Raw genomic sequence first — 25263 nt, forward strand, 5'->3', positions numbered from 1 at the left:
TCCTATGTGCAAATGTAATATCACCTAGAATAAAGTTTTGAGTTGAAAACTGTTTGATTTCAGTTTGTAATAACCTGCTAATGCTTATAATTTCAAAAATGACCATTTTTTTGTTCTTTATTAAAATGAAAAGGTTGAAAACTCTGCTGTGCGTAATAATTTGGAACATGCATTTTGAGTGCAGTTTGAGTTTTTTATTTTTTTAAAAATATACTGTTATCATAGGCAGTTTGTACAAAAACCTTTCAATTGTACTCTAATAGTTATTTGACTGGAAAATTACAATGACTGCAATTCATATAGGTAATTTGGGAAAATCTGAGAAAATTTTATTTGCATAATAATTTGGAACACAGTATATATATATATATATATATATATATAAAGGATTACAGTGTATGTGTGCATGTATGTATTTAAATATACAGTTGAAACCAGAAGTTTACATACACTATATAAAAAGATACATATGCATGTTTTTTCAATATCTGACATGAAATCAGAATAAACCTTTCCGGTTTTAGGTCAATTTGGATTACCATAATTTTTAATTTTTGCCAAATGCCAGAATAATGAGAGAGAGAGAATGTTTTAAGCCATTTTTATTACTTACCGCAAAGGCAAAAGTTTACATACATTTCATTAGTATTTGGTACCATTGCCCTTAAACTGAATGACTTGGGTTAAACGTTTTGGGATATCCTTCTACAAGATTCTCACAATAGTTGGTCGGAATTTGGGCCCATTCCTCTTGTCAAAACTGGTTTAACTGATCCAGGTTTGTAGGTCGCCTTGCTCGTACCTGACTTTTCAGCTTTGCCCATAAATTTTCAATAGGATTGAGATCAGGGCTTTTTGATAGCCACTCCAAAACATTGACTTTTTTATCCTTAAGCCAGTTTGTTACCACTTTGACAGTATGCTTCGGGTCATTGTCCATTTGGAAGACCCATTTCCACCCGAGCTTTAACTTCCTGGCAGAAGTCTTGAGATGTTGCTTCGGTATTGCCACATAATCTTCTTTTCTCAAAATGCCATGTATTTTGTGAAGTGCACCAGTCCCTCCTGCAGCAAAACAACCCCACAACATGATGCTGCCACCCCTGTGTTTCACAGTTGGGATGGTGTTTTCAGGCTTCCAAGCTTCTCCCTTTTTCCCCCAAACATAATGATGGTCATTATGGCCAAAAAGTTAAATTTTAGTTTAATCACACCACATGACATGTCTCTTAAAATTAAGGTCTTTGTTCCTGTGTTCATTTGCAGACATTAATCTGGCTTTTTTATGTTTCTTTTGGATTAATGGCTTCCTCCTGGCAGAGTGGCCTTTCAGCCCATGTTGATACAGTACTAGTTTCACTGTGGATACTGACACAATCTTACCTGCTTCCGCCATCATCTTCACAAGGTCTTTTGCTTTTGTCCTTGGGTTGATATGCACATGTCGGACAAAAGCACATTCATCTCTGGGACACAGAACCTGTCTCCTTCCTGAGCAGTATGATGGCTGGGGATTCCCATCTTGTTTGTACTTGCATATAATTGTTTGTGTAGATGAACGAGGCACCTTCAGGCATCTCGAAATTGAACCCAAGGATGAGCCAGACTTGTGCAAGTCCACAATTCTCTTGCTGATATCTTAGCTGATTTCTTTAGACTTTCCCATGATGCCACAAAAAGAAGCAGTGTGTTTCAGGTGTGCATTAAACTACATCCACAGGTGTGTCTAACTAACTCAAGTGTTGCCAAAAATCATCAGAAGCTTCCAAACACATGTCATCATCATATTGGCAGTACAGAATTGTTTAAAGGCATAGTAATCTTAGTGTATGTAAACTTTTGATTTTGCAGTAAGTAATAAAAATGCCTTAAAAATTCTCTCTATCTCATTATTCTGGCATTTGGCAAATATAAAAAATAATGGTAATCCTAATTGACCTATAACTGGAAAGGTATATTCTGATTTCATGTCAGATATGGCAGCATGGTGGCTCAGTGGTTAGCAGTGCAGCCTTGCAGTGCTGGGGTCCTCGGTTCAAATCCCACCAAGGACAAATCTGCAATGAGTTTGTATGTTCTCTTTGTGTTTGCATTGGTTTCCTCCCACTCTCCAAAGACATACTGATAGGGAATTTAGATTGTGAGCCCCAATGGTGGGGACAGCGATGATAATGTATGTAAAGCGCAGCAGAATATGTTGGCGCTATATAAAAATAAAGATTATTATTACATATTGAGAATAACATGCATATGTGTCTTTTTATATAGTGTATGTAAACTTTTGTTTTCAGCTGTATGTGTGTAAATATATACAGCTCTGGCAAAAATTAAGAAACTACTGCACAGTTTTCTAAAAATCACCATCTCTACATGTCTGACAGCCATTCCATTTCAGTCTCAGTTGAATTCCAACCAAAGTATACCTCATTCTACTTAATGTGCTTCTGATTAGGTGATCACATGAACCAAATCTTATGTAACAAGGGAAAGTATAAAAAAACACTGCTGTGGTCTTCACAATCCTCTTGCAATAGGACAAGCTGGATGGCAAAACAAGAGCTAGGAATAGCCCAAAAGTAATTTGAATTAAAAAATAACTTTTAACCATGCCAAAGGAGTTGAAAAGAAAAGTCTTGAGTGTGGAAAAGAAGGGCTCAATTCTGTCTTTACTAGCAGAGGTATACAATGAGTGTCATGTTGCCTCCATCCTTAAATTTCGAAGACGGCAGTCCATTACAACAAGGTCAAGTAGCAGACACTGGGGAAAACAAAGCTACAGACCGGCAGAGGGTGAAAGCGACTCTCCACTGACCGTGATGACCGTCATCTTATTTGAATATCACTCAGCAACTGCAGGATGACATCAAGTGACCTACAAAAGGAATGGCAAATGGCAACTGGGGTGAAGTGCACGGCAAGAACAGTTCGTAACAGGCTCCTGGTGGCAGGCCTCAAGTCATGTAAAGCTAGAAGAAAGCCTTTCATCAATGAGAAGCAAAGGAGAGTCAGGCTGAAGTTTGCCAAAGACAATAAGGATTAGACCATAGAGGACTGGAGTAAGGTAATCTTCGCTGATGAGTCTAATTTTCAGCTTTGACCAACACCTGGTCTTCTAATGGTTAGACGGAGACCTGGAGAGGCATACAAGCCACAGTGTCTTGCACCCACTGTGAAATTTGGTGGTGGATCGGTGATGATCTGGGGATGCTTCAGCAAGGTTGGAATTGGGAAGGTTAATCTTTGCGAAGGACGTTTGCATCAAGCTGCATACAAGGTTATCCTTGAAAAACACTTGCTTCCTTCTGCTCAGGCAATGTTCCCCATCTCTGAGGACTGTTTTTTCCAGCAGGACAATGCACCATGACAAACAGCTAGGTCAATCAATGTGTGGATGAAGGAGCACCACATCAAGACCCTGTCATGACAAGCCCAATCCCCAGACCTGAACCCCATTGAAAACCTCTGGAATGTAATGAAGAGGAAGATGGATATTCACAAGCCATAAAACAAAGAAGAACTGCTTACATTTTTGTGCCAGGAGTGGCATAAGGTCACCCAAAAGCAGTGTGAAAAAACTGGTGGAAAGCATTGCAAGACACATAAAAGCTGTGATTAAAAATCATGGTTATTCCACCAAATATTGATTTCTGAATTCTTCCTGAGTTAAAACATGAGTTAATTCAGGTCTGAAAGCACTGTTTCTTTTTTATTATTTTGACGATTTCTCATTTGCTGCAAATAAATACAAAATTTTTAGCTTTGAATTTCAGAGACATGTTGTCAGTAGTTTATAGAATAAAACAACAATGTACATTGATACCCCCTATAAAGGAGCGGTTCTGCAGGTGGTGACCACAGACCATTTCTCTGTTCTCATCCTTTTTGGCTGTTGTTTTGGTCACTTTTTCATTTTGCCATTGCTCTCACCCCTAGAGGTACAGTATCATGAGGTGGTGTCTACAGTACAACCCACAGAAGTTGCTCAGGTAGTGCAGTTCATCCAGGATGGCACATTAGTGCGAGCTGTGGCAAGAAGGGTAGCTGTGTCTGTCAGCACAGTGTCCAGAGCATGGAGCAGATACCAGGAGATGTGGAGGGAGCCATAGGAGGGCAACAACCCAGAAGCAGGACCCTTACTTCCTCCTTTGTGCAAGGAGAAACAGGAGGAGCACTGCCAGAGCCCTGCAAAATGACCTCCAGCAGGCCACAAATGTGAATGTGTCTGCACAAACAGTTAGAAACAGACTCCATGAGGGTGGTATGAGGGCCCGATGTCCACAGATGGGGGTTGTGCTCACAGCCCAACACCATGCAGGACGCTTGGCATTTGCCACAGAACACCAGGATTGGCAAAGTCGCCACTGGCGCCCTGTGCTCTTCACAGATGAAAGCAGGTTCACACTGAACACATGTGACAAACGTGACAGAGTCTGGAGACGCCGTGGAGAGTGATCTGCTGCCTGCAACATCCTTCAGCATGACCGGTTTGGCAGTGGGTCAGTAATGGTGTGGGGTGGCATTTCTTTGGAGGGCCGCACAGCCCTCCATGTGCTCGCCAGAGGTAGCCTGACTGCCATTAGGTACCGAGATGAGATCCTCAGACCCCTTGTGAGACCATATGCTGGTGCGGTTGGCCCTGGGTTCCTCCTAATGCAGGACAATGCCAGACCTCATGTGGCTGAAGTGTGTCAGCAGTTCCTCCAAGTTGAAGGCATTGAAGCTATGGACTGGCCCACCCGTTCCCCAGACCTGAATCCGATTGAGCACATCTAGGACATCATGTCTCGCTCCATCCACCAACGTCACGTTGCACCACAGACTGTCCAGGAGTTGGTGGATGCTTTAATCCAGGTCTGGGAGGAGATCCCACAGTAGACCATCCGCATCCTCATCAGGAGCATGCCCAGGCGTTGTAGGGAGGTCATACAGGCACGTGGAGGCAGCACACAATACTGAGCCTCATTTTGACTTGTTTTAAGGACATTGCATCAAAGTTGGATCAGCCTGTAGTGTGTTTTCTCACTTTAATTTTGGGGGGTGACTCCAAATCCAGGCCTCCATTGGTTAATAAATTTGACCATTGATGATTTCTGTGTGATTTTGTTGTCAGCACATTCAACTTTGTACAGAACAAAGTATTCAATGAGAATATTTCATTCATTCAGATCTATGATGTGTTATTTGAGTGTTCCCTTTATTTTTTTGAGCAGTGTATATATACACACACATACAGTTAGGTCTATATATATTTGGACAGAGACAACATTTTTCTAATTTTGGTTCTAGACATTACCACAATGAATTTTAAACAAAACAATTCAGATGCAGTTGACGTTCAGACTTTCAGCTTTCATTTGAGGGTATCCACATTCAAATTGGATGAATGGTTTAGGAGTTTCAGCTCTTTAACACGTGCCACCCTGTTTTTAAAGGGACCAAAAGTAATTGGACAGATTAAATAATTGTAAATAAAATGTTCATTTCTAGTACTTGGTTGAAAACCCTTTGTTGGCAATGACTGCCTGAAGTCTTGAACTCATGGACATCACCAGACGCTGTGTTTCCTCCTTTTTGATGCTCTGCCAGGCCTTCACTGCGGTGGTTTTCAGTTGCTGTTTGTTTGTGGGCCTTTCTGTCTGAAGTTTAGTCTTTAACAAGTGAAATGCATTCTCAATTGGGTTGAGATCAGGTGACTGACTTGGCCATTCAAGAATATTCCACTTCTTTGCTTTAATAAACTCCTGGGTTGCTTTGGCTTTATGTTTTGGGTCATTGTCAATCTGTAGTATGAAACGACGACCAATCAGTTTGGCTGCATTTGGCTGGATCTGAGCACACAGTATGGCTCTGAATACATCAGAATTCATTCGGCTGCTTCTGTCCTGTGTCACATCACCAATAAACACTAGTGACCCAGTGCCACTGGCAGCGATGCATGCCCAAGCCATCACACTGCCTCCGCCGTGTTTTACAGATGATGTGGTATGCTTTGGATCATGAGCTGTACCATGCCTTTGCCATACTTTTCTCTTTCCAACATTCTGGTAGAGGTTGATCTTGGTTTCATCTCTCCAAAGAATGTTCTTCCAGAACTGTGCTGGCTTTTTTAGATGATTTTTAGCAAAGTCCAGTCTAGCCTTTTTATTCTTGATGCTTATGAGTGGCTTCCACCGTGCAGTGAACCCTCTGTATTTACTTTCATGCAGTCTTTTCTTTATGGTAGATTTGGATATTGATACGCCTACCTCCTGGAGAGTGTTGTTCACTTGGTTGGCTGTTGTGAAGGGGTTTCTCTTCACCATGGAGATTATTCTGCGATCATCCACCACTGTTGATGATCGCCCAGGGCGCCCAGGTCTTCTTGCATTGATGAGTTCACCAGTGCTTTCTTTCTTTCTCAGGATGTACCAAACTGTAGATTTTGCCACTCCTAATATTGTAGCAATTTCTCGGATGGGTTTTTTCTGTTTTTGCAGCTAAAGGATGGCTTGTTTCACCTGCATGGAGAGCTCCTTTGACCGCATGTTTACTTTACAGCAAAACCTTCCAAATGCAAGCACCACACCTCAAATCAACTCCAGGCCCTTTTATCTGCTTAATTGAGAATGACATAACGAAGGGATTGCCCACACCTGTCCACAAAATAGCCTTGGAGTCAATTGTCCAATTACTTTTGGTCCCTTTAAAAACAAGGTGGCACATGTTATGGAGCTGAAACTCCTAAACCCATCATCCAATTTTAATGTGGATACCCTCAAATGAAAGCTGAAAGTCTGAACTTCAACTGCATCTGAATTGTTCTGTTTAAAATTCATTGTGGTAATGTCTAGAACCAAAATTAGAAAAATGTTGTCTCTGTCCAAATACATATGGACCTAACTGTATATGTTTATTGTCTGGTTGGTGATCTATAAAGTATTGCCACAGTGTTTTACCCTCACCCTGTGTTGTCTGTAGTATTATGCCCACAGAAGACCCCAGGTCTTCACAGTCTCAAAAGTAGTTTTCGACCACATATGGGGTATTGGTTTACTCCTTGTGAAAATGAAAATATTGGGGGCTAAAACAACATTTTTGTGGGTAAAATATATTTTTTTTCACTTTCATTTTTACAGATCCACGTTGTAAAATTCTGTGAAGCACCTGTGGGTTCGAGGTGCTCACTACACATCTAAATAAATTCCTTGAGGGGTCTAGTTTCCAAACTGGTGTCACTTGTGGGGGGTTTCCACTGTTTAGGCACATCAGGGGCTCCTCAAACACGATATGGCATCCGCTAATTCTTCAAGCAAATTTTACATTCAAAAAGTCAAATGGCGCACCTTCCCTTCTGAGCCCCCCAAGCAATGGTTTTCCCGAACATGTGGGGTATCTGCTTGCTCAGGAGAAATTGCTCAATAAATTTTCTGTCCTAAAGGCCCCTCAAAGTTGCTTCAAATGTGACGTGGTCCCTAAAAAATGGTTTTGTAAATTCTGTTGGAAAAATTAGAAATCGTTAGTCAACTTTTAACCCTTATAACTTCCTAAGAAAAATAAAATTTTCAAAAATTGTGCTAATGTAAAGTAGACATGTGGTAAATGTTATTTATTAACTATTTTGTGTGAAATATCTCTCTGATTTAAGGGCATGAAAATTCAACGTTTGAAAATTGCAAAGTTGTAAAAAAAAGTCATATCAAATAAATTTTACCACTATCATGAAGCACACTATGTCACGAAAAAAAGTATCTCAGACTCGGGATCCATTGAAGTGTTCCAGAGTTAATACCTCATAAAGTGACACTGGTCAGAATAGTAAAAATTGGCTTGGTTATTAACGTGCAAACAGCCTTTGGGGTTAAAGGGTTTATGGAACAAGCGGATGTCCTCCCTAACAGATTTTTGGAAAGAGGATAGCCCAAGAAAGTACTTCATGAGGCTTTTAGGGAATCACTAAGTAGGGATCATAGACAACTTCTTACTCCTACACCAAAAAGTCAGGATGAGAACACTCCCCATTACATCACTTAGTTTTCCAGTAAAGCTAAGGAGGTCAGACATATCTTTCAACAACATTGGCCGATCCTACTCATGGACGAAGACATTAAGGACAAAACTACGACTGTCCCTCAGATATAGAAAAGGCAAATCCCTGTGGGTAGGCTAGTTCACAGCCATTTCCAATCAAATACTGCCCAGACATAGCTTCATACTGGAACTGGGGGATGCTTTGGATGCGGTATTTGTAAGATGTGCAAAAGCATTACATTTGATAAAGAATTCAGCAGCAATTTTACAGGTGATGTCTACTTCATCAGACATTTTATCAGCTGTAGATCCACAGGCATTGTATACAAGGCTGCATGTGAATGTGGAATCCAATGCGTAGGGAAGACCAAGAGACAGCTACGCAGAAGGGTTTGTGAACATTTGCAAGACATCGTAAACAAGAGGAACACACCGGTAGCCAACCACATAAATCGAGTACATCAGGGCCAGGTCAATAAAGTCCAATTTATGGGGATTGATAAAATAGCACCACCAGTATGGGGAGGGAATTGGGACAAACTCATACTACAGAGAGAAGCTCAATGGATATTCCACTTTAAAACCATCTCCCCATCAGGATTAAATGAACAACTCTCTTTTAGCCCCTTTCTATAACATAGGATTAAAATGGGGACAGTAAGAGGAGGGAGAGTTGCCATTGAGTGGGGGCGCCATTTTGTGCAGGTGCCAACCTCCACGTTAGATCATTAGGGATGCTAACATTTTTTCCAGATTCATATCTGAGGCTAACATCCTGAGTGACACATAACTCCCCTCCAGTATTTTACCAGTGACCCTCTCACTATATACACACGTGGTCAAAATTGTTGGTACCCCTCTTTTTATGAAAGAGAAACCCATAATGGTCACAGAAATAACTTGAATCTGACTAAAGTAATAATAAATTAAAAATCTATGAAAATGAACAAATGAAAGTCAGACATTGCTTTTCAACCCTGCTTCCACAGAATTTAAAAAAAATTAAACTCATGAAATAGGCCTGTACAGAAATGATGGTACTCTTAACTTAATATTTTGTTGAACAACCTTTTGAGGCAATCACTGCAATCAAATGATTCCTGTATCTGTCAATGAGACTTCTGCACTTCTCGACAGGTATTTTGGCCCTTTCCTCATGAGCAAACTGCTCCAGTTGTCTCGTATTTGAAGGTTGCCTTTTCCAGACGGCATGTTTCAGCTCTTTCCAAAGATGCTGAATAGGATTTAGGTCAGGGCTCATAACCCTAGCTCATAAAATGCTTATGTTAAAATAATTATTGTACAGCCATTTTTGTGTGGATTTTCAAAGTAAGTGCACCATTCACATCAGCTGTTTGAGATCTATAATAATATATGCAGTTTGCATTGTGAAATTTGATGACAAAACCACTGTTATTTCCTAGAAAATCTTTTTATTTGGATTCTCCTGATAATAATGCTTAGTGTAGTTAATCAAGTTAAACTAAAGTCGCATACTGCACAGAACTGTGTATGTAATCTAAACAAATGTGAACGGGGCCCAACTTTTTGTTTATCTCAATGTAAATAGTGTAATCCCAATATTTGCAGATTTTTGTTTTCAAAGTGAATAAAGCTAATCCAGTAAAACAGCAAACATTGAACAAAAATTCCCATGATACGGCTATGTGCCCACAATGCGGATTTAATGCATTTCCACCGCGGAATTGCATTAAAAACGCTTGTTAAGTTGTCTGCCATGTTTCTCAATGATAATCCGCATGTGCTGTGCACATGCTGCGGAAATTTCCGCTGCGGATTATCATTGCGGAAAAATCCACAGGACAACAATTAATTGTGCAGAATCGCGGCGAAATCGCCGCCATTTACATGCATTGGACCGCATAACATCCACATGACTACATGTACACATGCAGATATTATGCGATTCAATGCGCGGATGGTACCCAGGTCTGGAGAAGAGGAGACTCTCCTCCAGACCCGGGTACCATAGTACCTGTAGTTAAAAAATAATTAAAATAAAAAAAAAACATATACTCACCTTCTGATGGCCCCCTGTCTGTTCCCGGCGGCGCTGTTGGCTCTTCGGTTGCTCGCGGTGGTGTAATAGGACCTTCCATGACGTCATTTAGTCATGTAACAGGTCACGCGACCGCTGACGTCGACGGTCGCGTGACCTGTCACATGACTAAATGACGTCATGGAAGGTCCTTTTAAGAGCACCGCGAGCCGCTGAAGATACTGGACGCACCATAGAGGAGACTGGGGGCCATCGAAAGGTGAGTATAATATTTTTTTTATTTTTCAACATTTTTATTCTTTTTTTTACTATTGATGCTGCATTTTCGTCATCGTAACTTGGTCACACAACATAAATCCATGCCGGTTGCATGGATTTATATAGTGTGACCAAGTTGTTAAGCACGTTTCCAAGTGATGCTAAAATCGCTTGGAAGAGCGCTTGACAACCCGCATGCGAAATCGGATGTTAAAAATGCTTCACAAATGCTTCTACCTGGCAGAGAAAACGTATGTAAAATCCGCATGCGTTTTTTTGCCAGGGAGATGTAGAAACGCTCAGGAAAAATCCGGAGCATTTCAGCATCGTGGGCACTTAGCCTAACACATAGCCCCACAAATGGGAAGGCATTTATTGGTAAACAGAATTGCATGTTTCTTTCAAACACAACATTTAAATCTTATATCTGCTGTTTCTAATGTGTCTGTTATACTTTTTGTAGGGTCCAATTGGTGAACAAGGAGCTACTGGACTTCTCGGCCCTTTTGGTCCCAGAGTAAGACCTTTCCTCTCGTATATTCATCTAATTCTTTATTTAAAGGAATTTGCTACAAAAACAATTTTTCTCTTAATTCATTCTGAAATCTTTTTACATATGTAGGGACCTCCAGGTCCAGTTGGACCTCCTGGTAGGGATGGTAATCAAGGAGCTACTGGACCAGTTGGACCTCCTGGTGTTAGAGGAACTGTTGGAGAAGCTGGCCCGGAGGTAATACTCACAAATACTGCATAAACATTATTGCATTGAGGCAAGTGTATGTAATACAATCAATACAATCAATAGATGTTAACCATTATTTTATTTTTAGGGTCCTCCTGGTGACCCAGGTCAACCTGGTCCTCCCGGTCCTCCAGGACTTCTAACAGCTGCCCTAGATGATTTAATAGGTGGCTATGAGGACACTATGCCAGCTCCACTTCCAGAATTTACTGAGGATGAAGCTGGTGGTGATCCTAAAAAGAATGACCCAGGCGTCCAAGCAACTCTGAAATCACTCAGTAGTCAAATTGAGACAATGCGCAGTCCTGATGGCTCCAAAAAGAACCCAGCACGTACATGTGATGATTTAAAACTTTGTCATCCCACAAAGAAAAGCGGTAAGAATCTCAAAACACTATAAAGCCACAATACTGTTTAGTTAGGTTTTTGAAATGCATTAATTTAGAGAGGCTTGTTCTATTAATTGGGGTAAAAGGGAGCTTTTATAAGACCCATACTCTATTTTAGCTGATTTGTATTACGTACATGCATTATGGAGATTCCCAACAATTATATATTAATTTACTCTGCTACGAATAATAGTTTATTTGGAAACATTTAAAAACTGCTTATATGTGTAGATATTGCTGTTACATATTTAATAGTGCCTCATTGTGTTTATTTATTCCCATCAGAATGTGTATTTAATGTGTTTAGTGCTGGGTGCCACACACATCCATGGCCAAAATCCTCTTGTGCACAAACAGAGGGCTAATTTCTGCCATAAGGCAGGTTGGCCAGTAGATATTGGCGTACTAGAAGAGGATTCTTCTCACCAGCATAGAATAAATCAAGTCACTGTTATAAGAGATAAGCAAGAGAACTCCAAGAAAATAACAAGTAAATAAGAGCAATATCTGGGAACAGAACCATTTTTTTATTAAACCATGATTTTTTCTATGGAATCATGAAACAAACCTTTTAAATGAAAGTAATAGGTTCACAACCATAGACATTATGTGTAGTGCTGCAGGGGCATGCTGAGGGAACACTTGGCAAGTAGGCTTGGGTGAAACCACAGGGAGATGTTCCAGTGGGTTGCAGGCAGTATCAAAGAGACATTGAAAATCTGAATGGTTCTTTAAAATAAGTTCTGATAATAGACACCTCCTGACAGGCCAGGCAGATAACGAGAGACGTTGTGAGCATTGGCAATGGATAAGCCAGCCTAGTATTGTCAACTGGATTGTGATAGTGCTTGTCATGAGGCCTACAAAGATCTATTCACCAAAGTTAAGCAGGCTGTGAGGACTAGATATGCTATGGCATAGACCTATACAATTGTATGAATGCTAAACAAGTTCAAACATAATGGACCTCCTTTGCATAATACTAGAATAGTTTGGGGTTTACACTCAATCCATCAGGCATTGTAAAATTAGACATTTTGCACTTTAAGTAAAAGTTAATTTGTAATGAAATTGCAATTATACTACTATTTCAAATTTATATCAGTTGTAAAGTTAAGGTGTTTCAGGATGTCACTGAGGATGACTCAGGAAGTTTTGAAGCAGAGAGCGTTGTCTTAACACCTTTAACCTTTTTGGAGTGGTGGTAAAGAGAGGACTATCCCCAAGAAAAAATATCTGTCTCTGCCTCAGTCCAAATCCATTGAGGAATTGACTCTCCAGAAGAATTACTTCAACACAGTCCCTGCTTACTTGAATTACATGCATGGTGCCTACTTGCTGTAGACTTCTGATTCTGAGTATAACAGTCTAAGACCATGGCCCCACTATCGGTTTTTGGTCAGTATTTGGTCAGTATTTTTTCTCAGGAGTGGGAGCCAAAACCAGGAGTGGGTGATAAATGCATCATTAGTGCACTTGTTTCTATTATACCTTTTCTCTGATTGTTCCTCACCTGGTTTTGTCGTCCACTCCTGAGTAAAAATACTGACCAAATACTGATAGTGAAGCCATGACCTAAGAGTTTAAGTATAACTACTGTTGACACAAAGGAAATGGCAACACTCTACTACCGCCTTTCTCACATTTAGGACATGGCCCCAATATCAGTATTTGATCAGTGTTCGGTCAGTATTTTTTCTCAGGAGTGGGAGACAAAACCAGGAGTGGGTGATAAATGCAGAATTGGTGTACTCTTTTCTATTACACCTTTTCTCTGATTGTTCCTCATCTAAAATTGCATCCTCACACTGCCCAGTCTAGATCCACTCACAGCTCAGTACAACTCAGTGCCGCTCTTCCTTTCAGCACGTCAGATCTGCCTAACCTTGGCACCATTGCTTTAAGTCCTCCTGCAGTCTCTACTCACCCCTTAATAGCTGTTAGTTCTAAGTTATCTCAAGAGGGATTCTAAATTCTCAGGTCAAATGTTTTTACATTGTCGATATGATTACACATTACTATGATTACCGCAATGGCAAAATTCTAGACTTTTTTAGTACTGTGTAAAAAAATACTTTTTTTGTTGCCTCATCCCTTCACCCATAACAGAGTTGAGGATATATTTTTTGTAAGGCCAGTTACAGTTTATACATGGCTTTTTAATTTCTCTTTATTTCCTTGTTTTGCTAGGTGGGATAAACAAAAAACAATAATTCTGGCATTTATTTTTTTAATGATTTTTTTTTTCATGGAATCACTAAGAATTTAACCCTAATGTAGAAAATATATATTTGTTCCATCTATATTAGGCTAATACCATTTACTTTATGTGTGTTCACAGGAGAGTACTGGATAGATCCAAATCAAGGATGTTCAGAAGATGCCATTAAAGTTTACTGCAATATGGAAACTGGCGAGACCTGCATATCTGCAAATCCTTCCAAAATACCTGTTAAGACTTGGTGGACTGGCAAAAGTGGAGATAATTTCAAGCCCATATGGTATGGTGTGGATATGAACAGAGGATCTCAGGTAAATAAGTGAATATCATCTAATATTAGACTGTTTGAATATATATGTGTATATTTGGGTTAAGCCCCTTAACGACAGCTGTCACGGCGGCAGTTAAGGGTACATATGCCTCAGTGCTGCGCTTCCACGGCAATGAGGAATAAGTGAAAAGTGCCACCGGCTGCAGTTCCCACGGGTGTCAGCTGTCTGTGACAGCTGACACCCTGCAGTATCGCTGTCAATCATGACAGTGCTAATTAAGTGGCTACAAGGGGGTCGCAAGATCCCCTTAGTAACCATCGGACCCCTGTGTTAGGAATTGCAGGGCCCGATGGTTACCATGGTACCCTGAGATCATGTGATGATTCCAGGGTACGGTGGGCTGTGAGATCCAGCAATAAGCTCGATCTCACAGACAGAGTCAGGCTGAGTCAGTGTCTCACACACTGCAGTAGAGGAGTACTGCAGTGTATGAGACCAGTGTTCAAAGTGAAAATTACACTTGTCCCACAGTGGCACTTAGTGAAAAAGTAAAAAAAAGTGATATAAAATGTAAAAAAGTAAAAAAACATAAAAAAAGCGCCCACAAATTTCTAAAATCCGTTTTGCTGCTCAAAATGCAGCATTTGTGATAAAACAAAAATAAACAAAAAAACGTATACATAATTGGTATCGCTGCTTCTGGAACGACCCGCTCTATAAAACTGTCACATTATTTATTACTTTTGGCGTACGCTGTAAAAAACATAAAAAAACACACCAAAAATTACGCTTTTTCATCATACTGACTCACAAAAAGGTGAAAAAAACGATCAAAAAGTCGTATGTAAAAAAAAGTTACACAACTAAAAACGCCAAACCGTTCCGCAGAAAACAAGCCATAAAATGGCTAATTCGGCCAAAAAAATAAAACATTTACAGTTCTCAGAATTTAACGATGCAAAATCAAATTCTTTTTTGTAAAATACTATTTTTAGTGTGTAAAAATAGCAAAGCATAAAAAATATAAATGTGCTATCGCTGTAATCATACCGACCTGACGAACAAATCAGTCTTATCACTTTTACCACAATGTGAACAGCACAAAAAATAAAAACAATAGCTGAGTTGCAGGTTTTTGTTCATTCTGTGTCTGAAAAAGTCTGAATAAAAAGCAATCAAAAATTATTATGTGCTCCATAGTGGTACCAAAAATATCTGCAACTCGTCCCGCAAAAAATAAGACCTCATACAGCTCTGATCACCAAAAAATAAAAAAGTTACAGCTCTCAGAATATAGCAATGAAAAAAACGACTTTTTATAAATAAAAGCATTTTTACTGTGTGATAGAAGCAAAACCTAAATAAAACCCATATAAATCTGGTATCGCTGTAATCACACCGACCTGAAGAATAATTCCACCTTATCAGTTATACCGCATGGTGAACGGCCCAAAAATAAAAATAAGGACTATTCTTGTACTGCTGTCTATTTGTTCATTCTGCCTCCAAAGCAATCGGAATAAGGCTTGACTTTATCCTGCGCTCTCCGCTGAGCGCTTACGTCGAGGTTTCAGTGTAAATTTCCCAAAACTGCAATTCAGACAAAACCTTAGATGGAGCCATTCACTTATAGGACAGATGGAGTCACTTTGGACCGGTCTCTGTTCCGGTGGCGTCCCATAATTTTAGGTGTCTTTTTACCGCACAAGTGTGGGTGACCACAGATCTGTGCATGCCTAAAAAAATGGAAACCATCGGAGCAGATGTCAAACGGACTCCAAAGTGTCTCCATTTGCCTCATTATGGTGGGTGGTTCTGTTGCGGGTTTTGTCTGAATCTCATTTTTTTGGGATTTACAAAAGAATCCAGACGTAAGTGCTCAGCGTAGTCTGGCGATCCAGTCTTATTCTGGAAGCAATCAAAAATTATGTACTCAAAAATGTTACCAATAAAACCCCTAATTTATCCCACACAAATCCAACCCCCTCTCAGGTCCGTCATCTGTCACTGGAACTATAGGGGGTCCCGCGTTACTGGTAGAACAAAGACTCTGGAAAAGCGACAGCTCTCATCCCCTCAAATAAAATCCTGTGAATTCTGCACTCCCAAATAGAAATGCCCACTCCTTCTGAGCATCACTCAGCCTAAACCACAATAAGCGGCCACATGTTTGGCATTATTGTAACAGGGAGAGCACTTAACAATTTACTGGATGTTTGTCACCAGGATAATGTATGGGTGCACTACACTTTATAGGGGCACAATGTATGGACACTAAACTGGCATATTTACAATTCTCAAGAATAAAACCTGACGTGGATGTTACATAATAGTCACTGCAGGCATAAATGAATTCATTGAGATGTGTAATTTCTATAATGGGCTCACTTGTGGGGTTTTTATGCTGTTCTGGCACCTTTGGGGCTCTGCAAATGTCGCTCACAAACTATTTTACCAAAATCTATGCTCCAAAAGCCAAATAGTGCTCCTTCCATCTCAGCCCTGACGTGTGACCTAACAGTAATTTCTGACGACATATGGGGCATCATCGGGTTCAGGAGAAATAGCATAACAATTATGGGTCTGTTTTCTCCTATTATCCATTGTAAAAATTACAAATTTGGAGCTCAAACTACTTTTTTGTTAAAAAAAAATGAAAATTTCCAATCTGACGACCTAATATTATTAAATTCTGTGTAATATTTGTGGGTTCAAAATGCTCACTATACCTCTGGATAAAATCCTTGAGGGGTGTAGTTTCCAAAATGGGGTAACTTGTCAGGGATTTCCACTGTTTAGGCACATCAGGGGCTCTCCAAATGTTACATGACGTCCGCAGACCATTTCATCAAAGTCTGCTTTCCAAACATCACGCCTTCCTTTCCCAGCCCTGCCATGCACCCAAACAATAGTTTTCCCCTACATATGGGTTATCTCTGTACTCAGGAGCAATTGCACAACAAATTTTGGGGTCCATTTTCTCTGAAGCACCTGATGGTTCAAGGTGCTCACCACACATCTAGATAGATTCCTTGAGAGGTCTAGTTTCCAAAATGGGGTCACTTGTGGGGGGTTCCCACTGTTTAGGCACATCAGGGGCTTTCCAAATGCAACATGGCATCCTTTCTCGATTCTAGCCATTCCAGTCAGTTTTATCCCACAGATGGGGTATCAGCATACTCAGGAGAAATTACAAAACACAATTTGGCGTCCATTTTCTCCTGTTACCCTTGTAAAAATAAAAAATTTGGACTAAAGTACATTTTTGTGGAAAAAAATTGATTTCTTATTTTCATGGGTCTATGTTGTAAACTTCTGTGAAGCACCTGGCGGTTCAAGGTGCTCACCACACATCTAGATAGATTCCTTGAGGGGTCCAGTTTCCAAAATGGAATCACTTATGGGGGTTTCCATTGTTTAGGCACATCAGGGGCTCTCCAAACGCAACATGGCGTCTGCTCTAATTTCCAGCCAATTTTGCATTCAAAAAGTCAAACGGTGCTCCTTGCTTTCCAAGCTCTGCAGTGCACCCAAACAATGGTTTTCCCCCACATACACTACCGTTCAAAAGTTTGCGGTCACCCAGACAATTTTGTGTTTTCCATGAAAACTCATACTTTTATTTATCAAATGAGTTGCAAAATGAATAGAAAATATAGTCCAGACATTGACAAGGTTAGAAATAATGATTTTTATTTGAAAGAATCATTTTCTACTTCAAACTTTGCTTTTGTCAAAGACTGCTCCCTTTGCAGCAATTACAGCATTGCAGACCTTTGGCATTCTATCTGTTAATTTGCTGAGGTAATCTTGAGACATTTCACCCCATGCTTCCTGAAGCCCCTCCCACAAGTTGAATTGGCTTGATGGGCACTTTTTGCGTACCATATGGTCAAGCTGCTCCCACAACAGCTCAATGGGGGTACAGATAGAATACCAGCTGCCTGTTTCATCTCTAAATAGTTCATGCATGATTTGGAGGTGTGCTTTGGGTCATTGTCCTGTTGTGGGATGAAATTGGCTCCAATCAAGCGCTGTCCACAGGGTATGGCATGGCATTGCAAAAGGGAGTAATAACCTTCCTTATTCAAAATCCCATTTACCTTGTACAAATCTCCCACTTTACCAGCAGCAAAGCAACCCAAGACCATCACATTACCTCCACCATGCTTGACAGATGGCGTCAGGCACTCTTCCAGCATCTTTTCAGTTGTTCTGCATCTTACAAATGTTCTTCTGTGTGATCCAAACACCTCAAACATTGATTCGTCCGTCCATAAAACTTTTTTCCAATCTTCCTCTGTCCAATGTCTGTGTTCTTTTGCCATATTAATCTTTTCATTTTATTAGCCAGTCTCAGATATGGCTTTTTCTTTGCCACTTTGCCCTGAAGGCGAGCATCTCAGAGTCGCCTCTTCATTGTAGATGTTGACACTGGGATTTTGCGTGTACTATTTAATGAAGGTGCCAGTTGAGGAACTGTGAGGCGTCAATTTCTCAAACTAGAGACTCTAATGTACTTGTCTTATTGCTCAGTTGTGCAGCGGGGCCTCCCACTTCTTTTTCTACTCTGGTTAGAGCCTGTTTGTGCTCTCCTCTGGAGGGAGTAGTACACACCGTTGTAGGAAATTTTCAGTTTCTTGGCAATTTCTCTCATGGAATAGCCTTCATTTCTAAGAGCAAGAATAGACTGTTGAGTTTCACATGAAAGTTCTCTTTTTCTGGCCATTTTGAGAGTTTCATAGAACAAACAAATGTAATGCTCCAGATTCTCAATCAGCTCAAAGGAAGGTCAATTTTATAGCTTTTCAAATCAGCCAAACCGTTTTCAGCTGGGCTAACATACTTGTGCAAGGGTTTTCTAAACATCCATTAGCCTTCTTACACAGTTAGCAAACGCAATGTACCATTCAACACTGGAGTGGTGGTCGTGGGAAATGGGCCTCTATACACCTATGTAGATTTTGCAATGAAAACAAGACATTTGCAGCTAGAATAGTCATTTACCACATTAACAATGTATAGAGTGTATTTCTGATTCATTTAATGCTAGCTTCATTGAAAAAAAATTAGCTTTTCTTTCAAAAATAATGAAATTTCTAAATGACCCCAAACTTTTGAACGGTAGTGTATGCTGTATCGGCATGCTCAGAATAAATTGCACAACAAATTTTGTCTGTTTGTTTTTTTGCCATTTTCTTTTGTTACCCTTGTAAAAATAAAAAAAATGGGGCTGAAGTAAACAGATTGTAAAAAAAAGTTAAATGTTCATTGTTTCCTTCCCAGTTGCTTCAGTTCCTGTGAAGCACGTGAAGGGTTAATAAACTTTTTGAATGTGGTTTTGAGCACCTTAAGGGGTGCAGTTTTTAGGATGGTGTCACTTTTAGGTATTTTCTGTCATATAGACCCCTCAAAGTCACTTCAAATTTGATGTGGTCCCTAAAAAAATGGTTTTGTAAATTTTGTTGTAGAAATGAGAAATCGCTGGTCAACTTTTAACCGTTATAACTTCCTAACAAAAACCCCCAAAAAATAGTTTTAAAAATTGTACTAATGTAAAGTAGACATGTGGGAAATGTTATTAATTAACTATTTTGTATGACATATCGCTCTGATTTAAGGGCATAAGAATTCAAAGTTTGAATTCTGAGGTACTATTACATGTTGCTGATCTAAGCCGCAGCACGTGACACACTCATTCCTTTTTGCTGCTATTTGTTATATTTGCACATCTGATATTGAGTCATATACTCTGGGACTGTGTGCAATATATATGTTCACTATTACCATCTTGTATAAAATATTATTGAATATATATTGAATAGTCTTTTACTTGGGCCTATGTGCAATATATATATGTGTAGATCTGCACTTACAGCTCCCTCCACGTGAACCCAGTTGATCACCACTTCTTGCATGAATTTATAACATTTTATTGCCACCTATGACTTGCTATCTGTAATGCCTGTAGTGACTTTGTTTCCATCCTCTTTTTCTTAATTGGTTTTATTATGTATGTCTTGTTGAATATTTGTCAATAAAATTGTTTGTTGTAATTTATGTATGGGAGTTATCTTTTTTGGCTTCAATGAAGTACAATATGTCATGAAAAAACAGTCTCAGAATCAGGGGGATCCGTTGAAGCGTTCCAGAGTAATTACCTCATAAAGTGACAGTGGTCAGAATTGTAAAAATTGGCCTGGTCATTAAGGGCATAATTGGCCGTGGGGCCATGGCCTTAGTCTAAATTTACAAGATGCAATATCCCTTTCATATCTAGTTGTTTAAACCTTGGGGGGAAGTTTCCTATAGCTAATACTTGTCACATTATTTTTTTCCATTGTGTTACCATTTGTAATTTGTCTTTTTTTGTTTTTTTATAGTTTGTCTATGGGGAAAGTGATTCACCAAACACAGCAGTGACTCAAATGACCTTTTTGCGTCTTTTATCAAAAGAGGCTTCACAAAATATTACGTATCATTGTAAAAATGCAATTGGATTCTTAGATGAAAAAAATCAAAATTTAAAGAAAGCCGTAATACTCAAAGGGGCTAATGATCTGGATATTAGAGCAGAAGGAAACAGCCGCTTCAGATACACTGTCTTGGAGGATACTTGTTCGGTAAGTTCATGCATGCAAGATGATCAACGCAGCTCACAAGAAAATGTATTGAATAATGAAAACAAGTCAATGTATCAGCACCAATGGGGACGAGGTAAAATTTGAAACAATTATAGCAATAATGTCAACTTATGACCAGATGGTGAAATGGTAGTTTCTCATACACAGGACTGTATAAACTGTATAATACTGCCAGGGGTGGGGCTTAAAAGGCTAACTGTCAGTCAAGCACTGACAGTGTATCAATAGTGTGGTATAACACACGTTCTGTGTATTACTAATGACATCACATGATAACGTTCCCTCGGGGGACTAATAAATATTGTAAAAATAGAATAAAAAATGTTTTAAGTGTTAGAAAAAAAGTAAAATTTGTCTCATAAAATGATTACCGGTATTTTTCCATCTACAGAGTTGTATGACGGTTTAGTTTTAGCTTTTTTTTGTAAATAATTTTGACATTGCTTTTTACTCCATTTTTCTGAGAGGCGAGATGGAGAAAACATAGCAATTTTGATATTGTTTTTAATATTGTGTAAGGCCAATAACATTTAGTTCAGGTGGTATTTGGTGATGTCAAGTTGTGTAATTATTCAAAGTCTTTCTAAAGAAACGTAGTGTTGGTTTTTGGTTTCATGTTTTAAGTACTATGCCTGTTAATTTCACGCTGACAGATAGCCTATTAGGTGAACTTGCTGTCGTTAAAAGGGTTTATATGTTTTTAAAGGGAACCTGACAGGAGATTTGTGCTCCCAAAATCACAGAGAAAACATACTTTAAAGAGCTGGTTGGGGACAATACGTGTATGTTCACACGTTGCTTTTTTGTAGCGGTTTTTGATGCATTTTTTATGCATATTAAAAGATGCTGTTTACAATACCAGCAAAAGCTATGAGGTTTCAGAAATCTCATGCATATGATTGTTTTTTTATCCTTACTGAATTGGAAGAATGCTGCTTTTTTGAACTGCAGCATGTCAATTTTTTGAGCATTTTGCAGAGTTTTTGCAACGTTTATTTTTTCACCTTAAAAAGCAATGAGAAAGTGCAAAAACACTTCAACAAATGCCAACTATGCATTTTTGCTGGTGTTTTGGTGATTGAAAACTAACTTTGTTAAATGTGTACTATCAACAAATGACACATATAATATGCACTAAAAATGCAGCAACTGCCTAGAGAACAGGTCTCGGCTGCAGAAAAAACACAGCAAAAAAGCAACATGTGAACTTAATCTTGGATGACTATTCAAAGACAGGACTCCAGTGGCTTCTCCTCAAACACATAGATATAGACGTGTCTGTCAAGGCGAGCGAGGAGACTCCACACAGGACCATCCTCAGACTGGTCTTCTGAGACGCATAGTCTCTGGCTAGCTTTTCAAAATATGTTTTCTCTGAAATGCCGCAGTTTCAGAGTAAAACATAGATGGCATCAATAATGCATCCAATTGTTTAGCATACACGTGTCCAAACACTTACAAACATTTTGTAGCCAATGTCTGATTCATGCTACACTTAGTTTGAGCAACATGAATCTACTGACTGATTCCCTTTAAATGTAAGCATAAAAAATAGCAAACTTTATAGACATATTTGTTATCGCTGTAAGTGTAACCTGTGGAAAAAATATAGCACAGCATTCATGGTACACAACTATCGGAATTGTTTTTTTCTCATTTTAACCCCTAGCCCACAGCCCCACTATCAGTATTTGGTCAGTATTCGGTCAGTATTTTTTCTCAGGAGTGGGAGCAAAAAAAACAGGTGAGGAACAATCAGAGAAAAGGTATAATAGAAACAAGTCACCAATTCTGCATTTATCACCCACTCCTGGTTTGGGCTCCCACTCCAGAGAAAAAATACTGACCGAATACTGACCAAATACTTATAGTGGGGCTGTGGCCTTAATAAAAGTGTATTTAAATTAGGCGCTTACACATGTATATCATAAAATGGCTCCCTAAAGAAATACAACTCTTCTTATTAAACAGCAAACCTCATAAAGCTATGTCTATGTAAAAAAAAAATCTTAATGTTATGGCTTTGAATGTGGGAAGGCAAAATAAAGTACAGTAATCACATTTTTCAGCACTAAAAGAATAAATTACAATTTTTGTGCATACACCTTTCTCCTATATTCTAAGCATGTCCCACATGTGAAGATGATGATCTCTGGAAGTAAATATTATCACAATGTGATTTAGTATTGTTTATGATATGTGCTGTGTGTGAAGATAGATAAGTTCTTTGTGAGTGTGCTGTATTTATCTAATATATAAGTGGTGGGTGCACTGTTTGAATCTAATGTGTAAGGCTAAGGCTGTGTGCCCACGTAGCGTTTTTCAAGCGCTTATGCTGCGGAATTTCCGCAGCGGCAACGCTTGTGAAACACTAGGTAATCCGCAACCCATGGTCCCCAAGGGGATTCCGCATGTTCTATGCACATGCTGCGGATTTTTCCGCAGCGTTTATGCTGCGTACAAAAATCCGCAGCATGTCTTTAAATTTTGCGGAAGCGCAGCCGAAGCGCCGCCATTGACTTGCATTGAGACGCATAGAAACCGCGACTGTACATTTTTACAAGCGGCTTCTATGCGTCTCTATGTGCGGATGGTACCCAGTTCTGGAGGAGAGAAGACTCTCATCCAGACCTGGGTACCATTGTACCTGTAAAAAAAGAATAAAATAACAAATAAAGTTTATATTCACCTGTCCAGCGGCTTCTCTCTGAATGCCGGCATCGCTTGAGGACCTGCGGTGACGTCACAGTCATGTGACCGCAGACCCTTCACCGCTCTGTCTCGCGATATGCCGGCATCTAGGAACCAGACAGGAACGAGCGCTGCAGCCACTCCGGGGCATCAGGGGTGAGTGTAGCTTTATTTGTTTTAATTTTTACGGTTCACACTGTATAAATCCATGCTGTTTGCATGGATTTATACAGTGTGACCTAGTTGTCAAGCACTTTCCAAGTGATGCTATCGCCTGGAAAGCGCTTGTCAATCTGCATGCGGAAACGCATGTGAATCCGCATGTGGATCCGCATGTATTCTGCAGGAAAAACGCATGCACAATCTGCATGCGTTTTTTCTGCCAGGGAGATGCAGAAATGCTGCAGAAATTTTCTGCTTCATTTCTGCATCGTGGGCACATAGCCTAAGTTCACATGTCCACCTGATATTAATCAAGGGGGCCTCTCAGATTCCATCGGCAGCAGTTAAAAAATGGATCTATTTTGGACATGAATTAAGTTTGTCTGTTCCTAAAAAGAAAAAGAAAATGGAACTTTCAAACCAAAACGTGAACACTTTAAGTGGTGTGCTGCATGTGTCTGATATACAGTACAGACCAAAAGTTTGGACACACCTTCTCATTTCAAGATTTTTCTGTATTTTCATGAATATGGAAATTGTACATTCACACTGAAAGGCATCAAAACTATGAATTAACACACGTGGAATTATATACTTAACAAACAAGTCTGAAACAACTGAAAATATGTCTTATATTCTAGGTTCTTCAAAGTAGCCACCTTTTGCTTTGATGACTGCTTTGCACACTCTTGGCATTTCTCACCGGAAATGGTCTTCCAAAAATCTTGAAGGAGTTCCCAGAGATGCTTATCACGTGTTGGCCCTTTTGCCTTCACTTTGCTGTCCAGCTCACCCCAAACCATCTCGATTGGGTTCAGGTCTGGTGACTGTGGAGGCCAGGTCATCTGATGTAACACACCATCACTCTCGTTCTTGGTCAAATAGCCCTTACACAGCCTGGAGGTGTGTTTGGGGTCATTGTCCTGTTGAAAAATAAATGATGATCCAACTAAACGCCAACCGGATGGAATAGCAAGCTGCTGCAAGATGCTGTGGTAGCCATGCTGGTTCAGTATGCCTTCAATTTTGAATAAATCCCCAACAGTGTCACCAGCAAAGCACCCCCACACCATCACACCTCTTCCTCCATGCTTCACGGTGAGAACCAGGCATGTAGAGTCCATCCGTTCACCTTTTCTGCGTCGCACAAAGACACGGTGGTTGGAACCAAAGATCTCAAATTTGGACTCATCGGACCAAAGCACATATTTCCACTGGTCTAATGTCCATTCCTTGTGTTCTTTAGCCCAAACAAGTCTCTTCTGCTTGTTGCCTGTCATTAGCAGTGGTTTCCTAGCAGCTATTTTACCATAAAGGCCTGCTGCACAAAGTCTCCTCTTAACAGTTGTTGTAGAGATATGTCTGCTGCTAGAACTCTGTGTGCCATTGACCTGGTCTCTAATCTTAGCTTCTGTTAACCTGCGATTTCTGAGGCTGGTGACTCGGATAAACTGATCCTCAGAAGCAGAGGTGACCCTTGGTCTTCCTTTCCTGGGGCGGTCCTCATGTGAGCCAGTTTCTTTGTAGCCCTTGATGGTTTCTGCAACTGCACTTGGGGACACTTTCAAAGTTTGCCCAATTTTTCGGACTGACTGACCTTCATTTCTTAAAGTAATGATGGCCACTCGTTTTTCTTTACTTAGCTGCTTTTTTCTTGCCATAATACAAATTCTAACAGTCTATTCAGTAGGACTATCAGCTGTGTATCCACCTGACTTCCGCACAACACAACTGATGGTCCCAACCCTATTTATAAGGCAAGAAATCCCACTTATTAAACCTGACAGGGCACACCTGTGAAGTGAAAGCCATTTCCGGTGACTACCTCTTGAAGCTCATCAAGAGAATGCCAAGAGT

General features: G+C 39.9%; 1 protein-coding gene across 2 annotated transcripts in view; it reads left to right on the top strand.

Moving 5' to 3' along the window:
* COL5A2 (collagen type V alpha 2 chain) overlaps positions 1–25263 on the top strand; it is a 386801-nt gene that overhangs the window by 357922 nt on the left and 3616 nt on the right. For both annotated transcript variants that reach the window (XM_073646296.1, XM_073646295.1), the window contains 5 exons: positions 10749–10802; positions 10908–11015; positions 11116–11404; positions 13758–13948; positions 20293–20532. In XM_073646296.1, coding sequence (XP_073502397.1) covers positions 10749–10802; positions 10908–11015; positions 11116–11404; positions 13758–13948; positions 20293–20532 — 882 coding nt within the window. The remainder of the gene's footprint in view (positions 1–10748; positions 10803–10907; positions 11016–11115; positions 11405–13757; positions 13949–20292; positions 20533–25263) is intronic.

Source organism: Phyllobates terribilis, unplaced genomic scaffold (genome assembly GCF_046119375.1).
Source record: "Phyllobates terribilis strain yellow unplaced genomic scaffold, ASM4611937v1 Scaffold_9__5_contigs__length_417890890, whole genome shotgun sequence".
NCBI classification, from domain to species: domain Eukaryota; kingdom Metazoa; phylum Chordata; class Amphibia; order Anura; family Dendrobatidae; genus Phyllobates; species Phyllobates terribilis.